General features: G+C 41.1%; 1 protein-coding gene across 1 annotated transcript in view; it reads left to right on the top strand.

The window, feature by feature from the left end:
* The window catches only part of LOC114657382 (zinc finger E-box-binding homeobox 1-like), a 146,759-nt gene that overhangs the window by 79,928 nt on the left and 45,420 nt on the right, over window positions 1-21,411 (top strand). The window contains exons 7-9 of the mRNA XM_028809180.2: window positions 8,388-8,474; window positions 9,356-9,427; window positions 10,051-10,116. Of these exons, the coding sequence (XP_028665013.1) occupies window positions 8,388-8,474; window positions 9,356-9,427; window positions 10,051-10,116 (225 nt within the window). The remainder of the gene's footprint in view (window positions 1-8,387; window positions 8,475-9,355; window positions 9,428-10,050; window positions 10,117-21,411) is intronic.

Here is a 21,411-nt window from a genome sequence, read left to right as displayed (position 1 = left end):
AACTACGTGCTGGTGTATTTTGTACACAAATCTCAGTTATTTTTGTCCAACGTACTTTTACTTGAACCTACCAGCAGCGTCCGACATCTATACTCAGCTTGATTCACTACAAGTACAGGGTCGCAGTGGTTTCCCTCCAGTGTGCCCCCGACAGGTTTTATGAGTGGATACACAATCGCAAGTTCCATTTGGTGCTTTTGGTACGCCGTGTGGGTATTTAAGTATGTATGACAAAGATGAGATGTTCTTGCAATGACTTTGTCTGCCAAGAACATTCAACAACTGAAGTGAAATGTGATACAAATCCTACAGTGGGTGAAAGTGTGACTGGTGACGAATGAGCACTGGAGTAGTGGATCAGGTTTATTTTCAGAATATCCTAGACTGTGTCATACTATTCAGTAATATGGTATTAAACTACATTAAAACACGTACAATTTAAAGTGATTGCAATATTTTATATTACAACCTCACAGCATGCATATACTGTAAATATATATATGCCATTTTAATACTGGTGCATAAAGTACACCGTGCTTATGAGATGAGAAATGGTGCAGGTAGTTAAGGGTTAAGAGTACTGACAATGCCCTCCATCCCCACGACGAGAGAACGGAGGAGAGTTCAGAAATGAATAAACTGGTGGTACCAAGTCAGAAACACATGAAGAGTCACCATTAACAATCCTGGTCTTGGTGATGAAAAAGAAGTTCAGTTTCTTTGAGGTAATAAAGTCTTGCAGGATAAGAGTTTTATTAGTCACCGACCTCTTGTTAAGGAGAGCAGCTTTGACAGATGTAGAAAAGCTTGGTGAAGGATGGGCTCGGGTGAGTGTACGAAGATTAGTAGCATTTACTCCCCTAGAACACACAGGGAAAGAGTGATTCCGCCTTGAAATAGAGAAATTAAATCTTTTGCAGGACAAGATGGGTCAAAGACAGGTCTCAGGCATCGAGAATCCAAGCCCTGCGATGAAATATTGAGTTGGCGTTGTTTATCAGCAATGCCGGCTTGGCTTCCATGTGGTCGTCCCCGAGAGGCACTCGGCTCATTCATATATTTGAACACTGACATCCAGATAACGAAATCAGGAGATGAATAAAACAAAGATGGAGGTTTAAATAAAGATCCATTAGAAGAAGGAAACTGAGAAGATAGCATACAAGAAAAGATGTTAAGTAAAGAAACACAATCATAGGACAGTAGCCGCTTGGATAACTAACACATAAAGACATACATTAACGAGTCAAGCACACAGCCAGCCACATCAGTCGGCACTATCTTAGTTCATCCATAGTTGTACTGTGCTCCCTTTTCACAATTACACATTCATAAAAATCTCCACCGCCACTGCCTTCCTCCATTTTTTTTTTATTCAGTCTGATGAAATCTGTTCAGCATTTAAATAGCATCTGAAAGAAGAGGTGTTGTAAGCCTGTTCTGTGCAGTACCCAAATTATCATGTCACCTGAACTTGCTGTAACTGGCTATGAAATATTAACAGTTCAAATAACTTATATGAAAGCAGTAGAACATTTCTCATTATATGAAGTCAGGCCAGGTATGAATCCTTTCAAACTTACTTTTATCCTCACTCAGGATCTCCACCTCTTCTATACAGACAAGCTTGTTACTTTTATACTTGCTCTGGATATCCACCCTTTCCCTGGCCATTTCCTGCATCTGCTGTTGGGTGTGGAGGAGGAGGACCAGGTCATTTGCAAAGTCAAGGTCATCCAGCTGTGTCCAGAACATGTACTAGACCCTGTTCCAGTTCTATGCTGTGGATGTCTTCATAGCTCAGTCTATTTCCAGCAGGAATAAGAAAGATAACAGCAAGCATCCTTGCCTCCCTCCTTTCTGTACTTGAAGGAATCTATCAATTGACTACTATGGACCACCTTAAAGGTTATTCCTTGTAGGAGTTCTGTATAATGTTTGTGATCATCTCCGAAACCCCATAGTGTCTCAGCAGTTTTGAGAGGGTCTTTCTATCTGCACTATTAAACTCCTTCTCTTAGTCATTAAAGTTGATGTACAGGGGCAAATTCCAGTCCTGCAATCTAGTAGATACAACATCTATCCTTCTGGAAGCCAGCCTGCTGATCTCAGACCTGGGGGCTCATGTATAAGCGGTGCATACGCACAGAAATGTTGCGTACGAACATTTCCACGCTCAAATCGCGATGTATAAAACTTAAACTTGGTGTGAAGCCATGCACATTTCCACAGTACCTCATACCCTGTCATACGCAAGTTCTCCGCTCGGTTTTGCAGACTGGCGGCACCCAGCGTCAAAGCAGTACTACTGTTCCTGTGTGGTTACCTTTTCTGAAATTAACCGCATATTGTTTATTAGTTTAATGCATCTGATTGTAATTAACCAGTAACAATATAATAGTCCACAGAATGGTCAAACTATTCTAAATATAATAGCTGCTTTAGCGTTGTTACTCTCACTGCACCTTCTTCTTCTTCTTTCAGCTGCTCCCATTAGGGGTTGCCACAGCAGATCATCTTTTTCCATATTACTCTCACTGCACCACTCAAGAGTATTTATATCACTGTATCTGAGTGGGGAATCAATGTACAGACCTTGCGGTTCAGAAACAGTTTCATCCCAAGAACTATAAACTTACTCAATCAGTCCATCAGGTGCTCCTTGTAGAACTGTTTGTACTTATAAGTACAATTACCTCACTGTAAACTTGCGCTACAGTTATAATATTGCACAACCAGAGCCACTTTATTAAGTGCGTATTTACATATGATGACGATATCATTTTGAAGATAAAATGCAGCAAAATATGTTTATTATATTATACAGATAAAACTTTAACTTCATTTAAATAATCTAATTGTTCCTGCCTCGCGCTGTATTCTTGCTTGTGCTGGCGCGACACTGGAAGGATAGATGGATAGAATAATTAAACACGTACTACGAAGATATTTCAATGTTCCTTAAAAGTTTTGAAGAATCGGCGTTCTAAGCTTACAGATGGCTTAACGTCTATTACAGAGCTGATTGTATGGCGATTGGGTATTTGGAGAAAGAAAAGTATGGACAGGAATTGGGGGTTAGTAAGTTTGAAAGAGACAGTACTGCTACAATAAAGTAATTCATTGAAGGTCGCGCACAGCACAGCAAGCATCTTGCGTGAGACATGAACAATCACTGCGCCACCGTGTTCCCATGTTTAATAACATGATTTAACTCCTATCATCATGAAAATGATATCATGTATACATCTCAGTATTTTAATTATTCAGAGAGCTGTAATATCACGAATGTAATGGATTCTATGTCCTGTCGGCAGAAGAGAAAGCCCGGAAGCAAATAGTGATTCACACACATAGAGCACATAGCAGATCAAATACAAAACAAAGTATTTAACATGCTACTTTGGTTACGATGGGATTTGAGAAACTAGTAAATTAAACGATTTTAAGATGAAGTTTATGATGTTTTACTTTAATGACAAAATAAACTACGTGATTAAAGTGGAAATTTCGAGATTAAAGTTGACATTTCGTGCTTTTTTCCCACTGTGTGCCTATTTTTTTTTGTCTGTACCCTAGTAAGCTTTCATATGACACTCAGATGGTGGGCTACGACTCGTCTTTTCACGGCAACTTTGATATCTGACAACTTCTTTTTTATTTCAGGCACTGTGCGACTTTATGAACTTGAGCTTTCGAGTTTCTCCGACACTGTCACTCGATCAACTTCCTTTTGTTGATTATATAACTGTTTAAACCAACAAATAGTACGTTTTTCCTTGCCTCCACTTGGCATTCCCTTTTCCCATTGTCTTTTCACAGAAGGCTGAGCTTAAGGGCTATTTATATTGATTTGCATATTCAAAGAGGTGTAATTCTGGGAGGAGTTGGGGAGTGACAGCAGGCGCATGCACGTGCGTTACTTTTCACGCTGACCGGGATTTATGTAGCGGAAGAATGTGGAAGTTTGCGTATGCACAGATTTATGCATCTGGATTTTTCTGTGTGTACGCACATTCCCGCTTTTGTGCTTACGCCATGTTATAGTGTGAGTTCTATGCACGGCGTTATACATGAGGCCCCTGGAGTTCAGGATGATTGTGGTAAAGACTTTGTCTTGGATGGACAAGAGTATTATCCCTCTGTATTTGGAGAAGGAGACTTCAATCAATAATTTTTAAGGCCTCAAAAAATATACTAAAAACATTAACATAAAACAAACATTTAAATATATAGTGTTATTTGTACATGATTGTTTTTCTTCTCTTTTTTCTTTATCTTTCCCACTTCTATGTGGGGTTGATGTGTTTGACCAGCCTTCACCATACAGCTCAGTCCTGCATCTTTCTACATGATAGTTACAATGTAGATAAAGGATAAGTTCCATTTTTTTCATGTCAGAGTTATTTAACAATCATGGTATAGATTAATTTGTCAAATGAAGTAACATTCTAAAATGAAGCCTACTTTATACATTTTAAAAAATAACTAGCCTGCCCTTGTGTTTTATAATGGATCCAATGGGTTCCAGGGTCCCATTGTGAAGAAAACCCTTAGAGGGTAAGTTCTGTATTTTTTTAAGTTGAATTTATTTTTTCAAAAACATAGTATATATGTATTTCATTAAGTTAAGTGCTTTGTATAAATTAAAAAAAAATCATGCCTGAACTGAAGTTTTAAAACTTAACCAAATATGTTAGTTTTCCAAGCCAAGACCACACTGTCGAATATTAATGCATGACTTCCATATTTCTGAAGCGTATTTGTGACAACAAAAGGGATCTGGAAATAATAATTTATTATGTATCCCTGATACTGTTTTTCTCGAGGTAAGAATATGTTTTCTGCTCGCTTGTGTGAATTCTCACATAAAGACAGAAATAAATCAAAACAAAACTAACTATACCAACTATGTGTCATGAAGAGTTTACTGTGATTTGGTCTTTTGAGAGGAAACCATGACTCTTGGGGTAAAAGGTTATTGCGCAGGAAGACTAAGTGTTGTCTTCTTTTAATATGGCTGAATCTCATAATATCAGTGACTTTTGTCCAAAAACAACATGTATAAACTATTTTACAATTTGTGTTTAATCGCAGATCAATACTCAAGAACTGTCTTAACTTAAAAAATGAATGTATTTTACATACCGTGTCATAGCATGTAAAATGTCTGTGTGAGTAAGATATCTTTTTAAATTTATTGAAAGCACTTAGCTTTACAGCATAATTTCAAATGGAAATGCATTTAATGTATATCATATGTGTGAAGAAGTAACTTTAATTTGAATAATATCACACTTACCATTTCAAAATTACAAAATACATTCACATTGAGGTAGGGAAGATTTCAATGTACAAAAATGTGCCTTCCATGTTTCTGTGGCATATTTGTGACAACAAAGGTTGGTTCTATTTTCTCAAGGTAAGGGTACAGTTCTTACTCACTTGTCTGCCCACAGCTGGTGCCATGGGTAGAGTTATGACACCCACCCCCTGTGCCACGCTTTATTCTGCTCATTATCCTACTTTTGCAGTGGCTTATAATGACAAACACAAGCCAATTACATTCTCTGTTGTTATTTTGCATAGCCTACAGAGTGACATTCATGTGAAGGGGCACCGTAGTGAAAAGAGCAGGTGTGTTTCATTTTACTTTTTACAGATAATAGATCTGAACTGGAATGACTACACTGCATTGTATTTTTAATAAAAGCCTTTGTTATGGTTTATAAAATATACAAATTATTCTGTATATTTTTATTATTATATTTTGCTCAGTCCCAACAAGATGAATTCAGCTGTAGGAGGCATTATAATAAAAAGGCATATCCACTTCCCTTACACCTCACTTTTATAACAGTTGTTCACAGCATAGTGCTAAATTGGTATTACAGCCTGGGAAAGGAAGATTGAGCCATGCCTCAGGCTATTAATTACTTTATAGATGGACATCTGGGACAACAATTTGGTTTACAGCCTGGGAAAGGAGGACATGAGGCAATATCAAAAAACTTTATTATCTGGGTAAAGATAGATTAAAGAGTTTGAGCAAAATTCATCCATCATATTCACAGCCAGCCAATCAGGTGCATGGAACATTCATGTGTTGTGAAACCACGGCATGAAACTTTATAATAAATATGCTTCATTTGAAAGCAACGTCAGAACAAGAGAAACAGCGACGACGGAAGAGCGACGTCAGAGAAGACAACAAAGACACGTATGACCAGTTTTAATCCGATCGTCAGTTAACAGCGTTTTCATGAACGTAGATTGCTAAATCAAACGCTGCCCTGGGACATTCATCCTTGTCATCACTACATTTTTCCGTAAGCTTTTTCTAAAGACTATATATATTCAGACTTTCCTATCAGTACCTACTTTCTATTATTCTTTGTTCCAGTGGTATTATTATTATTCTTGTAATAAATACCATGCTGCATTTAACTTTCTATGACTGGTCTTAATGTCTATAGAGCGATAGAAATAATAAGTTAGATTTCTTTGAGCACCTAGTGCAGCTGGAGATTTGCCATTACCTCTGTGCTGCAAGGTTTATTATGCTGAGAGTGAGAGCTTCACTCAATAGTAGGGAACAGTACGTATAGAAGGTACTCTTGGCTGATAAATGGCCTATAGTCAAGAGTGCTGAGTCTTTGTATGTTTAAATCTATTCTTGTAGACCAAAAATAATATTTAGGTCTGAGATATCATTAAAACATTGTATGTTGTTTGTGCCGATAATAAGTAAGTCTCTTGAAGTGCTGAGTGACAGGCTGTGTTATACCTAAAGCACTTGTGTGGTTTAAAGTGCTAAAGGTTAATCAGTGTGTGTGTGTCATTCATGGGGCACGGTTGTGGTTAGGATCTGTGTGTATGCATATAGCTATGTATGTGTGTGTTCATCTTAAAGTGCAACAGTAGACCAACCCGATAACGAACTTGATGAGTACACTTACCCTTGAGGGAAAACAGGTAAAGGGTAAGTAGAGGGAAATACTACGATAATACAGCCTTAGATTTTTGAAAAAGCCAAGCCACTAGTGCATATGGCATATTGTGTGCACCTTCAATAAAAAATTACTCAGAAAACATCTGTACTGAACTCACTAAGTCTCATTAAACGTAGGTGAATTGACGTTGATAAACTAGTCATAGTGTGTGTATGTGTTTGCCTTGCTTTGGATTGGCGTCCGGATCTAGCCATTGTGACTTTGTCCTAGATAAGCAGGTTAACAAGGTGAGTGGATGGTTGGATGTATGCCTGTAATGTCTGTTATTTCTTCTCACTTAATTCTATGCTAAACACATGCTCAATATTCTCTCTCACCAAAGCACATGTATGTATTATAATCCAGTAGCACCTGGCAATATCTTTGCGAAATAACGAAATATACGAATAGTGAAATCATATAAGCAATCCTAAGTGTGACTTTTTCATTATTTGTGACAAGTTGTCTACAGAACAGAGACAGCATTTTCACATCTGGGTATCAACATCCATCCATCCATCCATTATCCAACCCGCTGAATCCAAACACAGGGTCACGGGGGTCTGCTGGAGCCAATCCCAGCCAACACAGGGCACAAGGCAGGGAACCAATCCTGGGCAGGGTGCCAACCAACCGCAGGACACACACAAACACACCCACACACCAAGCACACACTAGGGCCAATTTAGGATCGCCAATCCACCTAACCTGCATGTCTTTGGACTGTGGGAGGAAACCGGAGCGCCCGGAGGAAACCCACGCAGACACGGGGAGAACATGCAAACTCCACGCAGGGAGGACCCGGGAAGCGAACCCAGGTCCCCAGGTGTCCCAACTGCGAGGCAGCAGCGCTACCCACTGCGCCACCGTGCCGCCCACGGGTATCAACATTCAATTTCAATAATGGTGCTTGATGATATCCACACCCCTGGATCTAAAGGATGTCGCAAACAAAGTGAGGCGCACAGCTGGCCTACTTTTAAAATGGCTGACTCTCAAAACAATGTTTTGCTTCTTACTTTTTTTTCTTCTTAAAACGTCATGAATACGCTGCTTTGCAATATGTTGGTCATCTCAAGACACAGATGAATATTTGATAACATTTGAAAAATGAGCAGATTCCGTAAGTTTTAAGGCTTTTCTATATAATAGGACCCCTTTACACTTTACCTCCATAATAAAATGCAAGAGTGGGATATTTAATTTTTAAATTTGTGTAAAATATGCTTCACTTTAGAACACAGTTTCATGTGACAAATTAATGTATACCATGACTGTCCAGAAATAACAGACATGAAAAATACCAAATTTACCCTTTAAAGTTAAGCCATTCAGAACATTTATATTCAGTAGTGTGTGGCAGTGTACTAATAATTTTTTGTTTATCTTCCTTAGTGCATCTTTATACGTGCAGCATCTGTGGCAAGTGCTACAAATACAAGTCCAGTTTTCAGAAGCACATGGAGGAGCATAAACATTTAGGTAAGAAATGGTAAATATGTCTGGTACAGTTGCTGTTTAATTAGTTGTAAAGTGTTAGTACAGTGTGAGATTTAACAGGTTGGCAAACACCGTATTTAGCAGGTTTTTACATGAACGTTAGTTCAATGATTATACATTTTGGGATAGAGTGAGAATTCAAGCAAAATGACACCTTTTATTGGCTAAGTAAAAAGATAACAATATGCCAGCTTTTGAGGCAACTCAGGCCCCTAATTCAGGCAAATATGTAATACAGAAACTGGAGTTCCCTGTCCTTATATAGACACCAGGACAGATACAACACAGTACAACACCCTAGTACTACATTTTGGGATAGTAATGTGAGGTACTTATTCAAATTATAAAGCTTAAGTGTGGTATTTTGGAAGTTAGACTTTTCTTTCTGGCGTGCTGTCATTTGCTTTGTTAATGTAACCTGTGTTCAGTCATTATATAAAAAAATGGTTTCTCTCTGAGTGCCTGGAAGTTGTTGCCATTAGGACTGCAGTGTAAACATGAAAGAGAAGCTTTAAATCAGTGGTGAGCAAAGTCAGTCCTGGAGGGCTGCAGTGGCTGCAGGTTTTTGTTCCAACCCAGTTTCTTAATTAGAAAACAATCCTTGCCAATAATTTAATTTCATAGCTTGTTAGAGCTTTAACTCTGCCAAGCATATGGAGTGTTGTTTTAGACTATTTCAAGGTCACTGATTACAAATATGCTATTATTTTTATTTTTTTAAGCACTCATTTTAATATATTTGACACAATTATTTTGTTTATTCAAAATACAATCTCACAAAGTAAATCATTACATTTCTTATGAACACCCAGAATTAGGATGGCTTACCCTAATCCAAACTTTTATATTATTTTCACTTCCAGGGATGTATCCAGAGTTGCCTATGGAGGACCTGGAAAGTCCAGAAGGTTCGGAGGTGCCATCACAAACTATTGGTATGTTAAAAGGAGCATTTTAAAATCATGTGATAGCTTCATAAGAATTGGGATATGAATAGGTTTAGTTTGTTACTGAAATGCTTTGTAACTTTTTATTTTTATACTCTATGTTAGATAATTAATTTGGCACTTGTAAAGTTACGGATTGTTTAAGCATTGGCTGTCTCTTTGCCTGTATTTGACACCGAGATTGTCTGCTGTGAATAAAGTGCTGAAAAAATTCACTTCCATCATCTACTGTTTAGTAATCCTCGGAAGTATTCACTTTTTGCAGCTATAGAGTGTAAAGTCATAACTAATCTGTAGATAGTAGGGTTTTCCTTTGAAACCTACTGCTTGAATGTAAGCAAATATTATTCTTTTATGAAATTTTTGTGGTATGAGTGTTTTTGATTTGCATAACGCATTTATACATTTAGGCAAATTATGCAGGCCAGAATGAATACTGCTTATAGTAACGATGTGGACAAATGCTGTAAAGGTGGAATGCCATAGCCTTTTCTTTTAAAATATTTTTAATATTTGTCCATAATTTTTGAGTAGAAACCAAATGTGCTTTTCAGGGATGTGTTGTTATACAAGGATTAACAGTTACATTATTGTACTGTTTTAAAATTTAGATTGCCTGGATGAATCAAAGGAGGATGATGAAATTGCTGTGGAAAAAAATAATTTGAATGTTTCAGGTTAGTATATCATACTAGACCTTTGATGACATTTAATATCAAAGAATTGCAAAGTACCTACTGTTTGTTTAGCCTGTTGTTAAACTTTGAATTTGATGTTGTCATTACCAAATGCTGATGAAAAACCAGTTCTAAAAAACAGTTTCAATGTTTGGATTGGAGACCAAATATCACTGGGTTTGCCAGTCACTTTATTCACCACATTTTTCCCTCCAAATTTGCTGTGTGGCCAGCTTAGGCAAACTTTTTTCCCCCCAGTGCCGCATGATGCTTTACAAAGCCAGTATGACATCACAGAGTTGTAGCAGCTATGTTGAATGGGGATGTCACTACCCTATCTGTGCTACCTGTCTGATCTATATCATGCATGTACACAACTGTCACGTATGTGTACTATAAGCATACTCCACCTTGTACTTTACAGTGTTGCCCAATATGTTGTGCGTATGCATGAATAATTTACGTCATATACATAGAGGTTTGATGTCACTACCAGATTAGCTCCCCATATTCCTTTAAAAAAATACTTTTAAGTATTTTCATTTCAGGAGTACCTTATCTGACTATAATGACTCCCTGTGTCTGCATGGGTTTCCTCCCACAGTCCAAAGACATGCAGGTTAGGTGCATTGGCAATCCTAAATTGTCCCTGGTGTGTGGGTGTGTGTGTGTGCTGGCGCCCTGCCCGGGGTTTGTTCCTGCCTTGCGCCCTTTGTTGGCTGGGATTGGCTCCAGCATACCCCCATGATATAGCAGGTTGGAAAATGACTGACTGACTGAACATACTTTGTTGTCTGGCTTAGATTCACTGTGTTTTGTATCTTCACTGCTTTATTAAGCATATTATGCTCCTCACTATGTAGTGCAGATCAGGTAGTGACAGGGACAGCCATTAGAACATTAGAAAAAGAGAACAGGCCATTCAGTCCATGAAAGCTTGGTAATCCTTTCCACACTACCTTTTTCAATTTGTCTGTGGTTCCCTGTGTGAATATGAACTTCTAATGTTTGTGTGAAATTTACCCTTAGCAAGATTTCAACTGTGTCCCTGCGTTCTTGTTGAACTCATTTCAAAGTAACAAGTCTCGATCCTTCATCTTTAGCTTAAACAACATTTATTTACATAGCACTTGTTCATACAACAATGTAGCTCCAAGTGCTTTACAAGATGACAAATAGAAAGTTACAACTACAAGATGACAAATAGAAAGTTACAACAATAAGTTTACATGAAAAGTAAACAATTAAGATTAGGCAATAATATTAAAGAATAAGGTCAGGTGGCCAGGAGGACAGAAAAAAAAAACCTCAAGTTTGGTTGAAGAGGGAAAAAAATCTGCAGGGGTTCCAAGGTCAAAAGAGTGAACCCCCCCATCCCCCCAACTTGAAAAGCTCAGTTGCTCTTCTCTGGACTTTTCCTAGTGCTGATATGCCTTTTTTGTAGCCTGGAGACCAACATTGTAGATAGATAGATAGATAGATAGATAGATAGATAGATAGATAGATAGATAGATAGATAGATAGATAGATAGATAGATAGATAGATAGATAGATAGATAGATAGATAGATAGATAGATAGATAGATACTTTATTAATCCCAAGGGGAAATTCACATGTACACACTACTCCAGGTGCAGCCTCACTACTCTTCAGCACTTTGGACTTGTACTCAACACATCAAGGCGCCATATAACCTCACTTTCTGTTAGCCTTCTTAATGGCATCTGAACAATGTCTAGAATTTGATAGTGATAGGTCCACTATGACTTTTAAATCCTTCTCATAATCACGACTTTCAAGTTTCAGATCTGCTATTGTGCATTCAAATCTAGCAATTTTATTTCCTACTTGTAATACTTTGCATTTACTTACTTTAAATTTCATATACAGTGGAACCTCGGTTTGCAAGCATAATTCGTTCCTGAAACGTGCTCGTAGTCCAAAGCACTCGTATATCAAAGTGAATTTCCCCATAAGAAATAATGGAAACTCAGATGATTTGTTCCACAACCCAAAACTATTCATATAAAACTGATTAATACAAAATATAAAGTAAAAATACATAAAACAAATGAACTTGCACTTTACCTTTGAAAAGAATCATGGCTGGTGTGAGTGAGTTGCTAAACTCTTGTGGGATTGCACCCAACGGGCTAACACGCGGAACAGCGTCCCAAAGCAATTGCAGTCTCCCAGCACTGTAGCAGTTCTCCATAAAAGCGAATCTGAAAAGATCGCGGACATGCTATAATCGCCTGCTGTCAATGGGTGATACAAGGGACAAGGAACATTATAAATGTGCAGGGCCCTGCCTGACTGCTGTGTCTGTGTATAAATAACTGCGCTGTTGCTGTTTCAAGCTGAATAAAGCTGGTGTTGCTAAAGTACTGAGACTCAGCTTCGTGATTTAAGGTGCAAGACGGGGACTCACACGTCACAGCACACACGCGCGCGCGTGCGAGCACACACACACACACACACACACACAAGCGCGTGCACACAGTCACAATGCTAATGCTGTAGTAAACACTATACGCTCGTACGGATGTTGACTATATGAGTGAGGCATGCCGACTCAGACGGAGAATAGGAGACGATTGCCCACAATCCCGCAGTGAGAGAGAGAGAAGAATAATCAGCTCAGTTTGATCACGTGACGCTCAGCAGACAAAGCGTATACAGTACATACTACTCGTACTGCAAGACCTCGCTCGTTTATCAAGTGAAAATTTATTAAAAATTTTTGCTCGTCTTGCAAAACACTCGTAAACCAAGTTACTCGCAAACCGAGGTTCCACTGTACCACAAATCTGCCTAAGCCTGTATGCTCTGTAATGGTTCAGTGCATTGTAGAACATCTGCAAATCATTTATATATATTAAATAGGACAGTGGCCCTAGAACTGAATCACGAGGGACATCACTCTTAATATCACCTAAGTTCCTCGCACCATAATACTCTGCTTCCATCTACACACAACACCCTGAACTCCCACATCTTTTAGTTTGATGCCTAACCTCTCAAATGCTTTCTGAAAGATAAATAATAGCATATGCACCTCTCTTTCCATACACTTCTGTTACTTCCTCATAGAATTCTAGTATGATATTAAAATAATCTGAACCCATGGCAACTTTTCCCTAAACCTCCTGTGCTTGCCATATGTTGCTAAATCTTTTCCTTAATAATCCCTTCCATTAATTTATATGCAATCCAAAGTAAGCTTCCTGGCCTATAGTTACTTGGATCTGCCTAGTCAACCCTTTTATTTACTCCCCTGGTTTATAACGCTGACTCTGTGGATGCTAGGTTGTCCTAGTTGTAGGATCTTGGGAGACACAGAGAGAGATTAACGACTCGGAGTATTATAGACTAGGTGAATACCCATGCTTCGCTACCGGATAGCAACAGGAAAAATGTGTTCTAAAATATACAGAGTTACTGTATACATCCTGTAAAGGTCATAAGGCAAGATTTAGCACATTCATGAAACAAAATAGGTTTACTAATTATTTCTTGAAATGCCATCCATCCATTATCCACCGCTTATCCGAGGTCAGGTCGCGGGGGCAGCAGCCTAAGCAGGGAAGCCCAGACCTCCCTCTCCCCGGCCATCTCCTCCAGCTCCTCTGGGAAGATCCCGAGGCGTTCCAGGGCCAGCCGGGAGATATAATCCCTCCAGCGTGTCCTGGGTCTGCCCCGTGGTCTTCTCCGAGTGGGGCATGCCCGGAACACCCCCCCATGGAGGCATCCAGGGGGCATTCTAACCAGATGCCCGAACCACCTCAACTGACTCCTCTCAATGCGGAGGAGCAGCGACTCTACTCCGAGTCGTTCCCAGATAACTGAACTCCTCACCCTATCTCTAAGGAAAAGTCCAGACACCCTGCAGAGAAAACTCATTTTGGCCGCTTGTATCCGCGATCTTGCTCTTTCGGTCACTACCCAGAGTTCGTGGCCATAGGTGAGGGTAGGAACGTAGATCGACTGGTAAATCAACAGCCTCGCCTTTTGGCTCAGCTCTCTCTTCACCATGACGGACCGTTGCAGAGCCCACATTACTGTGGATGCCGCACCGATCCGTCTGTCAACCTCCCGCTCCATTCTTCCCTCACTCGTGAACAAGACCCCAAGATACTTGAACTCCTCCACTTGAGGCAGTACTGTGCTCTCAAACCGGAGAGAGCATTCCACCCTTTTCCGGCTGAGAACCATGGCCTCGGATTTAGAGGTGCTGACTCTCATCCCCGCTGCTTCGCACTCGGCTGAGAACCGCTCCAGTGAGAGCTGGAGGTCACTGTCCGATGAAGCCAACAGAACCACGTCATCCGCAAATAGCAGAGACGAGATTCTGAGGTCACCGAACAAGACCTCCTCCCCTCCTTGGCTGCTCCTAGAAATTCTGTCCATATAACTTATGAACAGAATCGGTGACAAAGGGCAGCCAACCTCAACAGGAAACGAGTCCGACTTATTACCGGCAATGCGGACCAAGCTCCTGCTCCTCCTGTACAGGGACTGGATGGCTCGTAACAAAGAGCCTTGTACCCCGTACTCTTGGAGCACACCCCACAGGATGTTTCGAGGGACACAGTTGAATGCCTTCTCCAAATCCACAAAACACATGTGGACTGGTTGGGCAAACTCCCATGCCCCCTCCAGGATCCTGGCCAGGGTGTAGAGCTGGTCCAGTGTTCCACGGCCGGGACGGAATCCGCATTGTTCCTCTTGAATCCGAGATTCGACCATCGACCGAACTCTCTTCTCCTGCACCCCTGAATAGACCTTACCGGGGAGGCTGAGGAGTGTGATCCCCCTATAGTTGGAGCACATCCTCCGGTCACCCTTCTTAAAAAGGGGAAACAACCACCCCGGTTTGACAATCCAGAGCTGCTGCCCCCGATGTCCATGCGATGTTGCAGAGATGTGTCAACCAGGACAGCCCCACAACATGCAGAGCCTTGAGGAACCCAGGGTGGACCTCGTCCACTCCAGGGGCCCTGCCACTTCGGAACTTTTTAACTACCTCGGCGACCTCAGCCCCTGTTATGGACGGGCCCCCCCCCCCCCCCCCCCCGGAGTCCTCCAGCTCTGCTTCCTCTAAGGAAGACATGCTGGTGGGATTGAGAAGATCCTCAAAGTATTCCTTTCACCGGTCAATAACGTCTACAGTTGAAGTTAGCAGGGCCCCATCTCCACTGCACACAGTGTTGGTGGAGCACCGCTTTCCCCTCCTGAGGCGCCTGGTGGTTTGCCAGAACCTTCTTGGTGCCGACTGAAAGTTGTTTTCCATGGCTTCCCCAAACTCCTCCCATGCCCAAGTTTTTGCCTCTGCAACAGCCGATGCCGCCACACGCTTGGCCCGCCGAGACCCCTCAGCTGCCTCTGGAGTCCCACTGGTCAACCAAACCCGATAGGACTCTTTCTTCAGCTTGACGGCCTCTCGAACCTTAGGTGTCCACCACCGGGTTCATGGATTGCCACCACGAGAGGCACCGACAACCTTGCGGCCACAGCTCCGTTCTGCTGCTTCGACAATGGAGGCTCGGAACATGGCCCATTCAGACTCAATGTCCTTTGCCTCCCTCGGAATGAGGTTGAAGTTCTGCTGGAGGTGGCAGTTAAAGATATTTCTGACCGGTTCCTCCGCCAGACGTTCCCAGCAGACCCTCATTATTCGTTTGGGTCTGCCTGGTCTGTCCGGCAGCCTCTCCCGCCATCTGATCCAACTTACCACCAGGTGGTGATCAGTTGACAGTTCAGCCCCTCTCTTCACCCGAGTGTCCAAGACATAAGGTCGCAGATCTGATGACACGATTACAAAGTCGATCATCGAGCTGCAACCTTGTGCATCCTGGCGCCAAGTGCACTTATGGACACCTTTATGCTCGAACATGGTGTTCGTTATGGACAATCCATGACCAGCACAGAAGTCCAACAACTGAACACCACTTGAATTTAGATCAGGGAGGCCGTTCCTCCCAATCACGCCTCTCCAGGTTTCACTGTCATTGCTGATGTGAGCGTTTAAATCTCCCAGCAGGACGATAGAGTCCCCAGGAGCTGCACCTCGCAGCACCTCTTCCAGGGACTCCAAGAAGGCTGGGTATCCTGAACTGCTGTTCGGCGCATAAGCGCAAACAACAGTCAGAGTCCTTCCCCCAACTCGAAGTCGTAGGGAAACAACCCTCTCGTTCAATGAGGAGAACCCCAACGTACAGGCCTCGAGCTGGGGGGCCATAAGCAAGCCCACCCCTGCCCGACGCCTCTTACCCACAACAACTCCAGAGTGGAACAAAGTCCAGCCTCTTTCAAGAAGAATGGTTCCAGAGCCCAGACCATGCGTAGCGGTGAGCCCGACTATATCTAGCCGGTACCTCTCAACCTCTCACACCAGTTCAGGCTCCTTCCCCGCCAGAGAGGTAACATTCCATGTCCCAAAAGCCAGTTTCGGCAACCGAGGGTCGGAACGCCAGAGTTCCCGCCTTCGGCTACCACCCATATCACATTGCACCCGACCCCTATGGCCTCTTGCAGGTGGTAGGCCCACAAGAGAGTGGAACCGCGTTGCTCCTTCGGGCTGAGCCCGGCTGGACCCCGTGGTTGAAGGTCCAGCCACCAGGCGCTCACCAGCAAGCCCCTCCCCCGGGTCTGGCTCCAGGGTGGGGCCCCGGGTACCCTTTCCCGGGCAAGGGAAACGCCGATCCTTGTGTTAAGTCCATATGGGGTCCCAGGGTCGAGTTAGTCTGGATCTTCACCCAAGACCTGTTTGCCTTGGGAAGCCCTACCAGGAGCATGTAGCTCCCGACAACATAGCTCCGAGGATCACTAGACCGCGCAAGCCCTTCTGCCACGACAAGGCCTCGATCCAAGAAGGGTTTCTTGAAATGGTTTACTGAAATATAAGCTGTTTTAAATATACAAGACTTAAACAGTGATGATCAAAACTTGCTTTGGACTAAAGCCCCACTGGTACTGAGCCTTGGTGCAGTAGGGGTTGCCGGTCCGCGTCATGGTGTAAGGCTTGAACCTCTGCCAGTTACACTGGTCTACAAAAAAATATTTTTTGTTTGCTTCTGGGAACTTCAGAGCATCTCTTTATTAAGTTTTTTTACACTGATTTCATATATGAAATCGGAATTAAGCTAACACAATATCTGGAGTTTGGACTCTGTCCCACCAGAATTGTTTTGATGAGTTTATTCTGAAAACAAACCAGAAGACGATACCAGAGACACGTTAAAGTATATTTATGTCAATTTACCTCAATATAAAAGTGAGGTCAGCGTGCCCAAAAATGTTGGAGGCACTCGCTTTTGCGCTTGTACTGCACATCCGTCTCTCTTTTCAAGAACCAACAGTAGTCACCCATCATCCTCGGAGTAAATTTTCCTGATATCAGTTTTCCATCACCTTTATATCTTGATAAAAATCTTTCCCTGTACTCGTCTCTGACATCGCTTAGATTTGGTGGAAAAAAGTCGAGATGAGAATGTAAAAAATGCGTCTTCAGTGACATTCTGGCTCCCGTAAGCTAATATACTTTCAGCATATTCTCCGCAAGCTCAGTATAATTCTCTGCTCTGTGACTGTGAAGAAAATTCTGGACAAACTGCACGAATGAGGGTGCTGATTCAGTGGGCTTCAGTTTCCTTTTGAACTCATCGTGAAGCATCGGTTCACGGATTTCAGGGCCAACAAAAACACCTTCCTTAATTTTGGATTCGCTTTTCCTGATGCCAAACTTATTTCTTACATGCTGAAACGCATTGCCTTTACTGTCCAGTCACCCTTAGTTGCCCAAGACCTGGAACATCATAACTAAAAAATGGGACGTGCTGGACGAAAACGGTTTTCAGATTTGGAGTCAGCAAGTGAAATTTGTTAAAGTGCAGGTGAAAGAATCCCAGTAGCAAAATGCTTGTTGACCAGTGTAGAGACGTGGCTAACAATGTCAACCTGCATCTGAGCGGCCAGAGAGGTGGTGCCGTGCACAACATAGTCCAGTGAGGAGAACAGGCATGCGCCGTTACCGCTCATCCGCACCACATGGTGAGGGACCATTCCTTCGTCAATAGAAATCTTTTCTTCCTTGGTCATAGTTTTACATGTTTATTTAAAGAGGTATAAACTTAATAAAAGAATTTGTGAAGAAAGTACGAAAAAGAATAAAATAAAAAAAGTATGAAAATCAAAATCCTCAAAAAAATATAAATTTGCTTTAATATATCTTGGAATAACCTAACTAAATTAAAAAAAGATAAATAAATGGCAAATTATAAACGCTTTGTAGAAACTTGAAAATATCAGAACAAAACTTTTACTCTTCAAAAAAATGAAAGTATTTTTAATTTATTTTGAAGAAATTTATTTTAGAAAGAAATGGAGTGAATGGGTCTAAAAAACTATAAGAAATTAAGCGCTTGGACCACAAATTTAATTTTAAATTTAATTAGCGAGCACCTATGGGCCCAGGGTAACCTACATTCCAAATTTCAAGTCCCAAGTCCTCTTGGTTCGGGAGATTTCATGATGAGTGAGTCAGTGGTATTTTATATATATAGACTAGCCATGCGCGCCCAACTATGTTGCGCATGTTAAAGTTGTCTGTGAAGGGCTCCCTGTTTAAACGCGGCTGCCAGTCGTGAACTGGGCCCTTCGTTGCACAGCATTATGATTTTTTATAAGGGAAACAAAATTACAAAACAAAACCCTTGGACATTGATTCGATAGGAACGGCCTACTAAGAATCACTGTCCGAACAGTAATTATGTGGTGGTGTAGGAGCATTACTGCTTCTCTCCGTTCACAGTCCGTCTCGTTTTCATGACGCTGTCATTTCCTCTCACCATCTCTTCTCAACCTTTCTCCAATCTCGCAGGTTGCTTTGTGGCAATCCAAAGAGTAAGGCAATATACACGGAGCAATGGTTATTAAAGGGGGACACATAGGTATCCAGGCTCTTTAAAGCATAAATAGGGATCACTTCACTGACATGTGAGCAAGCCAGGGTACAACTGTGAGACGCGCAGCACTCGCCGGCTACAACGTAACAATAATAATTTCCGGAACGTGCTGTTACGTTGTCATTCATTTTACCCACTGTCTTTCTTTCATTCATATGTTACGTAGGCACGTACCTTTTATCTTCGGCAATCTCATTCTCTAACCAGGCCTCAGGAGCTAACCAGCGTAACACTGTCCACCACCCCTTTCGTTATTCCGGCACATTGTTGACATCCGTGAGTAACAACAACGTACTAAACTGGAAGGTGGTCTACGCATGCATGGAATTCGCGGACAAACAAAGATCAAGATCCAAATGAAGATTATATATAAAGATTAGTTAATTTAAAGCACAACAATTTGTTTAGTTTGAATGTCTGTGTTTTGAGGTGTGACTGGAGTACTACAGTCTTCAGTAGTATAAGCCTGGAGGAGATTCTTAATGCAATGCCTATGTTTTAGCTGTCTCTCTACTGCCATCTAGTGCTTCTTCTTCTAATTCAAACAAACAAAGATCAAGATCCAAATGAAGATTATATATATTCAGAGTATAATTTTATCTCAGGGAGGCATGATGGCACAGTGGCTGCTGCCTCACAACATTAGCCACAATAATTAATCCAGCATAGTTGGCAGACATTTCCCTAGTCTTCAGGGACACTTAAGAGACCATTGCACCATCATAATCCACTCAAAGCTATTTCAGTTTCTCCTCTGCCATTGATTTCAATGCATTTCACTGAGTTTGCCAAAATTGTTGAATGTTTCTGTGTTTTCACCAAAAGCAAGGTCGGGTTTGTTCATCACTGGTGTTATCAAGATGAAAACTCTAAAGTGCTTAAGACCTAAAAGTCAAAACATAGCTAAAGTTATAAAAGTTCTTTTGGAAGTTGCCTAATATGGAAATGAGACTTGCAAGTTCAGTTTTGCATTTGGAGTTTAAGTAGGATTAACAACCACACAATGATTTCTGCTTACATAACTCAAAGAAGGAGTGTCCTCGTACATACTAAAACGAGTCCAATCTGAAATATAGGCAGCAAATACAATGGTATTCACAACTCAACAACAACAACAGCAACATTTCTTTCTTTAGCATATTTTCATAAATAGGATGGTGTGTGTGTGTGTGTGTGTGTGTGTGCACCTTGTGGTGGGCTGGCGCCCTGCCCGGGGTTTGTTTCCTGCCTTGCACCCTGTGTTGGCTGGGATTGGCTCGAGCAGACCCCCGTGACCCTGTAGTTAGGATATAGCGGGTTGGATAATGGATGGATAGATGGATGGATGTAGCTCAAAGTGATTTACAAGATGTCAAAGAAATAATTCAAAGCAATTAAAAACAAATTAAAATTACATAAGAATAATGAAGATACAACATACAAAAATAAATAATGCACACTTACATAAGGTAGTTATATAACTAACAGAGAAATAGCATTCTTATACAGTATATCAAATTGTTTTTTAAGTCTCTAAAGATGTGCCCATTGATAAGGTCAAGTCATGGTTCAGAATGGCGCTGGTAGCCTGGAGTACAACAAACGAACACACAAACAGTTAAATAGAAAGTCTTATTTAACTATTGCAGCATTAAATATCAACAATCAAAAATACAATTTTTGTTGTGATGGATTAACATGAACATATAAATAAAATGCATTATTATTCTTATTTATATCTTAAAGGAGAAAATAAAAAGGGCGTTCATTTAAGGCAGAATGTCAGGAAACACTTCTTTAAACAAAAGGTGGGAGTCAGGAACTACTGAGTCACATTTTTGAAGCAGAAGCATTGACAACTTTTAGAAAGTGTCTCATTAACAGATCCGATAAGCTGAATAGCCTTCACTCATTTGTCAAGTTTCTGACTATGTAATATATTTGTTCGTATTAACATATACAGAGAGAGACTAGGCAAAATCTTAAGATTTTAGGTTCAGTAAAAAAAGATCCAAGAGACACAAGGCGGTATAGTTGCAGAGGATTTCTGAGGAAAGTCGCCAGTTGTGATTAATCTTGGTATCTTCTCATTAAAGCATTAAGAGTAAGTCCATGAATCCATTTTGCTGGATGTCAAAAGCGCAGGCTGGTGGGAGTGGTGTAATGTTATGGCTTGTATTTTAATGGCATACATTAAATGCCTTGAAATGAGCAAAACAAGATTTGAATTACATGTAATAAATGAATGTTGCTCCCAAGCCGTTGAATTGCCTTATGACAGGAAAGTACTGATTGAAACAAGTGGGCCCTTTCATCAGGATATTGACCCATACCATAAAGGTAGAAAAA

This window comes from Erpetoichthys calabaricus, chromosome 9, assembly GCF_900747795.2.
Source record: "Erpetoichthys calabaricus chromosome 9, fErpCal1.3, whole genome shotgun sequence".
Taxonomy (NCBI): Eukaryota; Metazoa; Chordata; class Cladistia; order Polypteriformes; family Polypteridae; genus Erpetoichthys; species Erpetoichthys calabaricus.
Note: the sequence above shows the minus strand (reverse complement) of the source record. Positions and strands in the feature narration are given on the sequence as shown.